At 36.2% G+C, this 13,140-nt stretch overlaps 1 protein-coding gene across 1 annotated transcript; it reads left to right on the top strand.

Annotated features, from left to right (window-relative positions):
* Positions 1-7,935: 7,935 nt before the first annotated feature.
* On the top strand, positions 7,936-11,226 carry LOC141587264 (putative phospholipid hydroperoxide glutathione peroxidase). Its single transcript, XM_074408714.1, has 6 exons — positions 7,936-8,408; positions 9,542-9,618; positions 9,949-10,010; positions 10,096-10,214; positions 10,648-10,815; positions 10,926-11,226. Exons 1-6 carry the CDS (start codon positions 8,148-8,150, stop codon positions 10,956-10,958), a joined length of 720 nt encoding a protein of 239 aa, XP_074264815.1. The 5' UTR covers positions 7,936-8,147; the 3' UTR covers positions 10,959-11,226.
* Positions 11,227-13,140: the final 1,914 nt, after the last annotated feature.

The following is a 13,140-nucleotide window of genomic DNA, read 5'->3' as shown; positions in this document are numbered from 1 at the left end:
TTCTTTATTGAAGTTCAGTCGCTCGATGCAGTTTCCGTTTTAATTATGTTCTGGCTGTCGTTGATGAAGGATATAGTATGTCTAAATGCTGTTCTGTTGGCTGGGAAGCCATTTTCGGAACGACTGTTACAAATACAGAATGCTACTGTTATTCTGTTCAGTTTGCTTCATTGCTTTTCTGGTATGTATAAGAGTTCATTTGGTTCACCTTAACAATTCTCGATGCCCAGGGATTGATATATCATGTTATCTTCTACGAGTATATTTTCTTATGAATTAGAAAAACTTGTTTGGTTGAACATAGAAAATGGGATTTATGTAGGAAACTTACTTTCGGGATTATATAAGCAATTTCCTCCATTCTGAGTAGTAATTCCAATTTATGTGTTTTGTATCAACAGAACAATTTTACTCCGTATTATTTTTTGTAATTCACATGAATTGAAATATTCCGTGTCTTCTTGTAAGTTACCAACTGTCTCCTGCCTCCCCCTCACCTATTTCATCTTCCTCTGCCACACTTCCTGAATCAACTATCCCGACCCTAACTGCATCCCTATCTCCCTAGCTGTCATTCATTGTTGGTCCCTTCACCAGATTGATGATTAAGGTGCAAGTTTTGGTAATTCAGTTGCTCTTGTTTTTCTTGGAGCTCCCAAACTCTCCCAAATTGTTGTCGGGCTCTATGTCTTCCACACTATTGTTTTTTTTTCTGCTGGAAAATTACGGAACAGTTGCTGCTATAACAACTGTAACCGGCCTTGACAGCCCCTACAATGCTGAAGCCTCCCATCTGGCGTTAGCTGCCAGGACCTGGTCTTTGAGTTTAAAATGTACTTCACTTGGAACCTTGAAATGATCGGTGTCCCTTGATCCCTTGAAGCCCCTTCCTGTTCCTCCTTGTTTGATTTGATGCTTCAAAAGAAGCAAATATTGTAAATTGTCCCACATTAAATTGGAGCATATTTCTAAGTTGAATATGCATTTTTCATGGTTGACTCATGTGGTTACCAAGTTGATTGTGTGGTTTCCCAAGTTTATTATTTACCATATTTGTAATTTACAATGCTAATTCACCACTATATAAACCTAAACTTTACAACCCCAAATTACACAACAAAAGCCACTACTTTCTTCTCCCTAAGTAATTCTCTATCAAAACCCGTCTTTGGAGGTTTATTCTCTATCTAAACCCGTCTTTAGAGGTTTTTTTGGCAATGTTCTTGGCTGGGTTCATGTCGTGCCTTCGTCTACACCGGAGGTACAACGGTTGTGTAACCCTGGGGATCGATTGTCATGAGGCGGTGTATACAGTACATGGCAAATTCGACTTTAGGACAGTGTGGACATGGCCCACCTGCGACGCCCAGCCGATCTGTGGGACGCAGCAGCGGTCTTTTGAAAGCCACGCTCGGCGGCGTAGGAATGCTTTCGACCGGATCGTTTTAGATTGGTCGGTTTCGTCTCAGCAAGGGTCTCGAAACGATGCAAGAGATGTTCGGAGTCGCCACCAAGCATTTGTGGGATGCTTGGAACCCATTCGAATCCACTTTATACCTAGGTCAACCAAGGCAAAAAGTGGTGTTTGACATAGGTACTAAAGATAAGGAATTGTCCCTCTTTAGTATCCTATCTCTAGAATGACTCTCGTACGCCCTGGATAAGGTCGTCCACTATCCAAAGTTTCTGAGTAAGAGGTGAAGGCACGTATTGGGAAGCCCTTTAATCGGACACCCAATCCCGCCCGCAGTAGCGGCCTTTACTGATCGATCTTGGTTGGTTAAATGCAAAAGTTGATAAAACGGGTAAATGCATGAATGCGTTTGAACCTAACATGTGAGCTTTCTATGTCGGCTGTTTAATCCAAGTATCAAGTATTTGATGTCAAGTTGGATTTAATGTTGACTAGTTTGAATGCCCGTGCGTTGCAACGGGGTAATAAACTTATTTATAATGCAAAAAAAAAAAACATTATAAGAGTTTAATGTTTACATTCTATGTCTAATGCTTGGTTTACATATTATTAAAATATCTCTTTCAAAAAAAATAAAAGATTAATATATACGTGGGTTAACTCTTATTTATAATCATATAATCACCTTACCTTATACTAATCTTTCGATGTGGGACAATTCTATTATTTATATGTAATATATTCACCAAACTTGGATTATTTTTCTGATGCTATTTATACGTAATATATATTCATCAAACCTGCATTATTTTTCAATGTGGGACAAATAACATACTCAGAATTACACTATCTTTTTTCCACTTAGTTCGACATCCAACCAGATCCCGAATACCAAATACGGACAATTACTACTCATTATATCTAATAGTTATATTTAAATTTAATAATATGATCAAGTACTCTCCGTTAATATTTGTACGTTGTTTTTCTTTAAAAAAAAAATTCATAATTGAGATACGGAAATTTTCCGTGGTACCCCTTAATTTTGTCAGATTTTCCATGTTACCCTTACTTTTAAGAATCTGCCTACGGTACCCTTGAGGTTCCATTTTTTTTGCCCATGGTACCCCCTAATGTAAAGGTTATTAAATGGACGTTAAGTTTGATGGCGTGACAATAAAATAACAATTAAAAAATAATTCCCCCTTTATTGTTTTATTGGTACGAATATATCTCTCTTTTAAATGAAAATTTAATTAACTATATTATTATAATATTAGAAATTTCTCATGGGAACTTTGAACTTTGATAGATTACACATGGTATCCCTAATTTTAAGTTTCTACAAATGGTACCCTTGTGTTCACCTTTTTCTTTCTCAGAATACCATTTGACAACTTCCGTCATAAGCCCGTTACTCTTATGACTTGGGGACGCCTTTTTCTTTTGTTATCTATTACACAAACACTTCATTATCTAATTCCTAAATCCATATTTTATTTAATAAACTAACATTTAATACCTAAATAACAAAACACAAATAGCATGACATGCTCAATTACTCATCTAGTTACTCATATGAGTAATAGCGTTATGAAAAAAAGTAAACACAAGGGTATTATATGTAGAAACTTAAAATTAGGGGTATTATGTGTAATCTACCAAAATTCGAGGGTATCATGAAAAATTTCCGTTATAATACTGACCATTTTATCGCTCTTTCTCCCACCTAAAAAAAATGTTACAACTTTAAAAATTTAACATTTAATTCAAGATTATGTTTAAAGTCTCTTATATAATAAGTATACTTTGAGAGATTAATATATTTGGGGTGATACCTAAGTTCCAAGGATAAATCCTATTTATAATCATGGGATCACCTCAGCTTATGATAATCTTCTGATGTGGGACAATTCAACTATTTATACGTAGTATATATTTATCACACCTACATTCTTTTTCAATGTGAGACGAATAACATATTTAAAAGTACACCATATTTTTGAACCTAATTCGACATCCAACCCGATTTAATAATAAGTAAATACTATATTATCTATTAATATTCATACATTTGTTTTCTATTTTTTTTATCATAATAAAAATATGTGCAAATGATATGAACCTATACTCTAATAATAGAATTTTTTTTAACACAATTCTAATTATATTATTTAAACGTAGTATATTTACCACACCTACATTATTTTTTAAATGTGGGACATATAAAATCAATAGGTAGAAAATATAATGATATAAACTTTTAAGAGCACTCCAAGACAGTATTTAAGATACTCAAATGATTTTGGGTTGATACCTAAGTTCCAAGGATGCCTCTTATTTATAATCATGGAATCACCCACCTTATGTTATATTTCGATGTGGGAAAATTCTATTTTTTATATGTATTATATTTGTCACACCTATATTATTTTTCAATGTGGGACATATAACATACTATGAAATACACCATCTTTAATATGTGCAAATGATATGAAATCTATACATACTCTAATGATAGCATTTCTTACCATGAATCTAACAATATTATTTTCATAATTTTTTTACCGACATTATTTCTTTAGTTTTGTACTGTGTCAGGAGACTACCATTAGTAAAATCTTTAGTTTTGTATTTTTTGATTTTTTGATTTTCTTGTTCATGTTCTTAACTCTTTCCCGTGTAGTTCCCAACGATTTCCACTTTATTTTTTATATCATATCGTAGATAATGATTGAAAATCTTAAGAGTTCTTTAAAACAATATTTATGAGACTCAATTTTTTTACAATATTTATGAGACTCAATTTTTTTTGGGAGGATCCTAAGTTCCAAATATGCCTCATATTTATAATCATATGATCACATCACCTTGTACTAATCTTTCGATGTGGGACAATTCTACTATTTATATGTAGCATATTCACCGCACATACGTTATTTTCCAATGTGGGACAAAACATACTAAAAAGTACACAATTTTACATATTACGAAGTAAACCATCTTTAATATGTGCAAAGAATATGAAATCTATACTCTAATGATAACATTTTTTACCACAAAGCTAATTATATTATTTTCATAATTTTTTTAACGATATTTTTTGGCCAAATGAAATGTAGAAGGTTGATATAAAAATTGGAAATATCACTTGAATATAATTTAGGAAATATACATATTATAATAATTAAAAGATTCTCCACTTTATTTTTTACATTAAAAATTATACTTTCCTAAATTGATTTTTGATGATGTGGACGCTCTCAGATCGCTCGAAAAAACTCTCTTTTATATATATATATATAGATATAGATTTGCATGCAAGACGGAAATTAAACATCCATTTACCGAGTTAGGTTTATGGTGCATAACGTGATCCATTTGTCTTAGTAAGGCGTTTTGCAAATATGATATGAAATGGGCAGATTTGTCATCTGATAGTGTTTACCTCCTCTGCTCATAGTGTTTTTAAAGTCAGCTAGGTCGGTGTGAATTAACTCAAGAAGATTTGTATGTCTAGTTGTAACAGGTCTACTAGGTTTTTTTAGCAAATTTAGCCTCGACACAACTAGGACATTTTTCAAAAACTTCTGAAGATAACGATGGTATAAGAGTCATAAACTTGAGCTTTTTAATCGAATCAACATTCACGTGACCTAGTCTACCATGCCAAATATCAATAGACTCAGCAATATAAGCAGAAGTAGAAGCATTATTATTAATGATAGGAGAATCAACGTTCAAAACAAATAAACCCCCACAGAGATAACCCTTGATCACAATATCCCCATTGCGCGACATTACAACCTTGTCAGCCTCAAAAACAAGTTTCACTCCAGCTTTGTTTAGTAAGACACCAGACACGAGGTTTCGCCGCAAGGTAGGAACATATAAAACATTATTAAGAGCACGAGTTTTCCCCGAGGTCAGTTTGAGAAAGATCTTGCCTTTGCGTGTGATCACAGCAGAAGAAGAGTTACCCATGTAGACATATTCACCATCAGCCACATCTTCGAACTCATCAAATAGCTCCTTGTTAGCACAAAGATGCCTCGAAGCCCATGTATCCAGAATCCAATCACTAGCATTCGCAACCAGATTTGCCTCAACCACCACAGCAGCAATGATGTCATCTTTCTCAGCAAGATTAGCTTCAACAACTTTCTTTTGAGGACACTGTTAAGCTTTATGGCCCGGTTTCCACAGACATAGCACACCAGATTCTGTTTTGGTTTCTGGATCTTAGTTGCAGGTTTGGTGAATTTCCCTTGACCCGATTTCTTAGCATTCTGACCCTTAGCTTGAACTTATCTCCATTTGAAGACCCACCAGTTTCATTGAGATTAGCTTTTGTAGTAGTAAGAGACAGTTGAACTGACTTATCTTTCAAACGATTAGCTTCCTCAGTCCTCATGTGACCTATCAGCTCTTGTAAGGACAAATCCTTTTTCTTATGTTTCAAATGGTTCCTGTACTTATTCCAGGACGGGGGAAATTTCTCTAGCAAGACATTAGCCCAAAAGATCTCATCTAATTTCATACCCTCGTTGACCACATCAGCACACGAGTTCTCATAAATATGAACTTGTTCCATAATAGGTTTGATCTACCATTTGAAACCCAAGCCACTGCCCGACAACATACTTCTTTTTACCCGCATCATCAGCCCCATATTTTTTCTCTAAGGTCTCCCAAATGGTCTTAGCAGATGTATGGACCATAAATAAGTCAAAAAGGGTATTAGTCATATGATTAAGGAGATGACATTTAGCAGTTTTGTTATCCTTATCATGTTTCTTAATAGACTCCTCATTTGACTTAACAGTAGTGGATGTGGGTGGAGTAGTCTCGGCACTAGCAGCGACAACAGGAGAGGGAGGATCAGAAAACAGAACATAGTCGATTTCTAGCTCTTCAAAAAACATAAGCAATTTCTGAGACCACCTCTTATAATTCTGACCATCTAAAGGTTCAAGTTTCGACAAATCAGGAATGGTTTTGCTCGAAATTACAACCATTGTTACGACACAGAATATAGTTTTCAAATTGTTGGAAAGTAAAGACGCAACAATGGATAGAAAAAGAGAACTTATCAAAACAGGAGAATAGAAAAGCAGTGCCGTGGTAAGGTAGCCACTGACTTGAAAACTATATCGGCACGACCGCGGTGGTAATCGTCTCACGCCGGTAGTTCCCCAAGATTAACACTGCGACCCCCGTACAGAACCACTCGTGTAATGGAGCTAATTAAGCGCTCCTTAATTGCGGCCATTAACCACGTTTGACTAACAGATTTAGAATATAAACACAGGTACAATGAATGTGGACAGTCCATCTACACACAAGCCCAAAAAGATAAAGCCTTGGAATAAACAGTAACAGTACCCAGAAAAATTTAGAAGCAGAGAAGGAGAAGAGAGAATTTTTGAGAGAACATAGTGTGTTGTGTATATATTCTGAAAGGAGCAGCTCTTTTTATAGTCGAAAAAAGAGCTGTTACAGAACGAAAACGCTCCAGTCAAAACGGTTTAATGGAGCTAATTAAGCGCTCCTTAATTGCGGCCATTAACCACGTTTGACTAACGAAAACGCTCCAGTCAAAACGGTTTAATGGAGCTAATTAAGCGCTCCTTAATTGCGGCCATTAACCACGTTTGACTAACAGATTTAGAATATAAACACAGGTATAATGAATGTGGACAGTCCATCTACACACAAGCCCAAAAAGATAAAACTGGGTCGTTGGCCTGCACCGCAGATACTCTACCCGAGTCGGGCTAGTGCACGCGCGTGTGTTTGAACCCAAATCCACAAGCTCAACAATCTCAACAAAACCCCCCTAGTTCACTCTATTAAACACTACAACGACAAGTAGTATTATTAACAAGTGAAAAGTAAGATTACCCACCACCGATGTGGGACAATATGTGTTTCATATTAAAGTTGAATTTGGCTTTATGAAGCCATCATTGCCAACAATTGATTCTACCGACGATAATGAAATTTTTATGTATAAATATCGTCTAACCCGTATTTTAACTAATCCTACGATCCAATCCGCCTTACCCGTTTGACAAGTCTACTCCCTCAAGTTACACAAATTATTGTGTAGGACCATTTTATGTATAAGACCAACCCTATATCACAAAACACATGTAAATTAGTGAATATAATTGTACAAAAATATTTTATTTTGATAACCCAATAATTTATTTTGATAATTTGTGCATTTAAATATGTTGATTTTCATTATAAGTTATCGGGTTATCAAGATAAAGTCAAAATATACATAAAATTACAAGTTATTTATGGGCTTTTCTCCTTTTTATAAACGCTAGTGGTTACATCTTTATGGGGCGGTCACCCATAGGAGGAAATTCTTTCCTCAAGTTATTGACTCTTGACCCAATCGATAGTAAGTCAATGTGGACGCATTTAGAAGTACATGCGAGTTATGCGGCCATGAGAGTGTTGAATTCCCCCACGTATACACCTTCCATAACCACCACAACTCTGTTTTTGTATCGAATCTAGTTCTTTTTCATCACCAATGATCTCATCTTCACAACATTCGTCTCTTGTTCACACTTTAATCAACCTTTAAATAAAACTACAAAACACTAGTAAATATCAACCTTTTTCTGATTTTTTTTCTGATTTTTTTTTTCTGATTTTTTATTACAAAAAACATATCTAAAATCCGGTCACATTCCTCAATATCTATAAATATCTCATGTTTCGTTCTACATTACATTCATCAACTCTCTCTCTTCTCAAAATCTTATCCATTTCATCATCTTCATCTTCAATTGCTTTGTACAATAAATTATCTTCAATTCCAAATCAAACCCATTTCAGATCTTCCATTAATTTGATCAATCCAACTTGTGGGTATCGTAATCAATCTCATTTGTTTCAATCTTTTAGGCAAGAACATTCAATGGCAAGTCAGTCTGATCCAAAACCTAAATCAGTCCATGAATTCGTCGTCAAGGTTTGTTTTTCATATATAATTCCTGTATTATCAGTTGATTGTGTATTGTTATGATTGATTAACTGCAATAATGTTTTGATTTTGATTTGTGAATTAATTCTGATTTGATTTTAAATTGGGAGATTTATGTGTTTGGGGTTGTTGAGCAATTTGTGTCACGAGACGGAAAAATTCTTGGATACACGGGGATTTTAACTATGAAGTGATCATATTATCGTATACCCTAACCAATTACCAATTAGAAGTCTCGTTTGTTCTATTTATTTTTTATTGGTTAGGAAGTACGATGAGATGGTATACCCGGACGGACATAATGATTTTACATCAAATCATCTCATTTTGATTAGAAATTTACCACCACAATTTCCTTCTTGTTGCTGAAATTATCTAGTTTGTCAGCACTTTTTATGAATTTGCTAAAAAAAATCGCAAATTATAACTCAGGACCGTTTACTGTCTAAATTATTTATTTAACTATTCTATTTATGAGTGCCTGAGTCATTTGTATACCTTTCTATATTGGGAATACAACAGTAGCAGCTACTACTCGGCTGCTTGCCAGTCGATAATTTTGTTGTAAGAAGAATGGGTGATTTTCATGACATTATCTTTCTTGATACTGTCTTGGTTGATAACTGCACTTAGCTTGGTTATGGTAGCTTGTTAAGGAATAAGGATACATTAATCGCACCCCTCGTTTGGTTAGCAAAGTAGGTTTTGAAGAAAGTTTCCTGGTTAGTTAGCAAGTGTAGTTGGATGTAATATGAGGTAAGAGAAATGGAGGGATAGTTGGTCTTATAAGCTAAATTAAAATCCTTTGAACAGACCAAAAGACAAAGAGGAAAGATGATCCCTTTCCCTTTCCCTCCCCGGCTACCCCTGCCCTTCATCCCCTTCTCTACCTTTCCCTCTTACAAGTGTATCCAGAAACCTTAAGCATTTCCTTCTATGTAATCATAGTGGGGTTGCATACCGTTGTGGTCATTTAGAAAGACGTAATTTCAATATTTGATATAGTTTGTTATTGCATTCCATTGATTGATTTATTTGCCGGTGATTCAATTTCTTTGTTGTGAAACCATCACATCTGCTGTAGTTAGATCCCCTGGCTGACCTTCCAATTACTTCTACAGGATGCCCGTGGAAATGAGGTGGATCTCAGCATTTACAAAGGGAAGGTGCTCCTGATTGTAAATGTTGCATCACAATGGTATGATAAGGGAAAGGCTTGACATATCAGCATTGTTTCTCATGTATTTTGAATGCTTTTATGAGGCAAGGTTGCCTACATGTAATCTCCTTTATTCGTTATAAGCAGGAGCCATTGCGGTAATTGGGATAATATTGCTGTATTGGCTACTCTTAGTATGGCTACAGGATAGCGATATATTGCAATCATTGTGCAGTGTGTTTTACAAGAAACTTAAAAGTCGTAATTGTCTTGACAGTGTGATTGTGTGAACCTTAGCAGTGACGGGCTTTGCTCACGTTTCCGACATTTCTATATGTATATTTGTAGTTGACTGTTTTTGAACTGCAGTGGTCTTACCAATTCAAACTACCCGGAGTTGACTAAATTGTATGAGACTTACAAGGATCAAGGTAACAAGTGTTTCCTTTCCTTTGTAACGTCAAGTTTTCCTACGCCATAATAAGGTAAATTAATAAATAATGCCACTAATTTCAGGATTTGAGATCTTGGCATTTCCGTGCAACCAATTTGGCAACCAAGAGCCAGGGGATAATGAGCAAATTGTGGAGTTTGCTTGCACTCGTTTCAAAGCCGAATTCCCCATTTTTGATAAGGTATGTGGAACGCAATAGATTTGTCAAGGAAGCTGACTTGCCTGAGTATTCATTTGAGCCAACAACATGAAATGCTCTTCACGAAATAATTGTCGCGGTCTGATACTTGTAAAGGCACAGCGGAGTAACATAGTTTATAGAACACGCGGAAAAGTCGCTCTTGACTTTGATATTAATATTGGCCGCGACACAACATTTTTATTGAATTATCCAGGTTTTGATGATTGCCGCTTTTAAGCTTTACAAAAGCCAATATGGGGTTTTCTAGGATTGGAGCAATTAACACTTAACTGAGATTCATGCCATGAGCTTGACTTGACTAATATATTAACACAACATTACAAATTGCTGCTTGGAGTGATTACTTACAGCATCGCCGGCTGAAGTCATTATTTTAATTGAGGTTCTACTTGATAACTTGGGTCATTTACAGGTGGAGGTGAATGGCGGTAATGCTGCCCCAATCTACAAGTTCTTGACATCAAGCAAAGGTGGCCTTTTCGGAGATGGGATCAAATGGAATTTCACAAAGTTTCTCGTGGACAAGGACGGGAATGTTGTTGATCGCTATGCACCAACTACTTCTCCATCCAGCATCGAGGTATAAGCATGGTTATTATTTACTTTATATAATGCTTAAAAATTGAAGCACCAACAAATGATGCTTTGGAATGTAATTTACTGAACAACATAAATCTTCTCATTTTGCAGAAGGATATAAAGAAACTGCTTGGCGTGTCATAAGGGATTAAGGATTGAGACTGCTCTCATGTTGGCTAGGAAATGTTGCATATTATGAATAAAATGTGGACTACTTTTACAGTTATTGTAACAAGCTTTTATAATCGTCTTTTTATAAATATAAGATTATCCTCAAATTTTCGGTGCTTCATGCTTGTCTTTGTAAAATTTGCCATTTGAAGCCGTTATTGCGTGGAATAACAATCGGTACTTAGTTATGTCTATTTTTTCTCATAAATATAAGATTATCCTCGAATTTGTGTGCGGAAAACCTATGAAACTTACAAGTACAACTTTTATACCCCTAAATTGTTACGGAGTGTACTTCGTTAGCTACAAGTGTTGAATACAGGATGCATGACCAGACCGGAATAATGATTTCCGAGTAGCAACTATTAATTATTGGCCGTTACAAATGAAAATTGATGTACAAATAGATGCAAAGAAGCGACTAGCTACTTGCCTACTAAAGTACTATAAATGGCCGTCACCAAGAGGCTTCTTTGCATCTATTTGTACATACTTCCTCTATTCAACTCCACTCTACCTCCACCAGTCTGATAGTTCGAGTCTAATGTAGCAATGGCGGCCGTGGTTCAAGTCGACACACGGCACTCACGAGAGCAAAAAGAAGAGCAGATTGATGTAGCAATGGCAGCCATGCATAACAATGAAGGCCGAGGGAGAGGCAGCACCTCGACAAATCAGCAAATGGAGGATGGTCTAGTCCGATGCACTTGGTGTACCAAATTTTATCATACCGAAGACAATTGCGGGGTCGTGGTTCAAGTCGTGGAGGACGAAGCTACAACAATAATTTCCAAGGAGTCATCCACACAAAGCCTCAGTACGGCACTAGAGGTCGAACAACTTAGAAGCCTCTTGGTGACCAAACCCGAAAGTAGTTCGAAATTGATAGGTGTGATTAATAAATTTGTTGGTGATTGGATGCTCCATATTGGTACCTCACATCATATGACGGGGAGACGTGAGGTACTGGAAAAAGTATGGTAAGACGAGCCTTCAAGAGTAGGGTTCGTTGCCCCATGGATCGCACATCGTTGTTAAGAACATGGGCGTGTGCCTCATAGTTGGTTCCATCTAAATGAACTTGAGAAATACTTGCTTGCGCCATGATTATCGATCGAGAAAGAAGGATTGGATGAATTTTTTGAGGAATCAGATTGAGATGTGTCGTTGCCAGCCATGGTTGCCGACAGAAAAAAAAATTGAGGAAAAGGAAAAGTATATTTGGATCGAAAACCCTAGTACACTTGCACCATATCTTATATATATATATATATATATATATATATATATATATATATATAGGGTCGGGGTAGGTGGAACTAAAGTAGGGTACGAACCGTACGAACCAACTCTAAAACACATGTTAGGCGCACTAAACTAAACGCAAACGCATCACCCACCCCAATAATTCATTCCACCTCATCCTTATCCAGTATACCCAACATCACATCAGTCTCCCCTTCCTCTTCCACCACCACCAATCGAAGCTTCCACACGATCGCCGGAGACGGTGACATACTTCACCGGTAACATAAAAACATGCTATTAAACCAACGCTCTCACGTAACTTCCATTTTCACTCTCACCTGGGGCGCCCTTACACTTCACCATAAGATTCTCGCCGGAGATATGATACCGCGTCGCCGTTAGTCTCTGGCCAGTAAAGACTGTTATTGGGTCGGAATTTTTTGACTAATTGGACGGGTAAGATTCGTTTTTTTGGAATTTGTTGTTCCTTTATTGTAGATCTAACATTTAAATTGAAAGAAAAGGATGAGACATTAACAAACATTGTCAGCGGTGGGACAAGTAAAGGACGCTGAGAATTTAATAATCACATTTCCAATCAAAAAAGTTGCATATCAGTCGGAAATTTGTTCGTTGGTGGTGATGGTGTGCTCATTGAGGCGGTCGATCGATTTCGGATTTTTTTACATACACAGGAGACTGTGTATGTCTTTCTGAACTAGTCCAAGATAAATAGGAGTTATTTATACTATAAATGATTTAATAGAAGTTGTCGTTTAACACTGTATAACACGGTTTCCTGGGCGGTCCGCTGTTGAAGTGCAGAAAAAGTTATATTTTACTTATAAAAGACAGTTAGCTAGGGAGGCTCAATTTGAATGCGAACACGACATGCTCGTTAGTATTG

This window comes from Silene latifolia, chromosome 6, assembly GCF_048544455.1.
Source record: "Silene latifolia isolate original U9 population chromosome 6, ASM4854445v1, whole genome shotgun sequence".
NCBI classification, from domain to species: Eukaryota; Viridiplantae; Streptophyta; class Magnoliopsida; order Caryophyllales; family Caryophyllaceae; genus Silene; species Silene latifolia.
This window is presented reverse-complemented; position numbering and strand designations above follow the sequence as displayed.

Excerpts from the sequence above, each read along its gene's own strand:
- LOC141587264 (XM_074408714.1), top strand. The coding sequence starts at position 8,148 with ATGTTTCGTTCTACATTACATTCATCAACTCTCTCTCTTCTCAAAATC. Across the intron at positions 9,619-9,948 it reads GTAAATGTTGCATCACAATG|TGGTCTTACCAATTCAAACT; the intron begins GTATGATAAGGG and ends TTTGAACTGCAG. Across the intron at positions 10,816-10,925 it reads CTTCTCCATCCAGCATCGAG|AAGGATATAAAGAAACTGCT; the intron begins GTATAAGCATGG and ends CTCATTTTGCAG.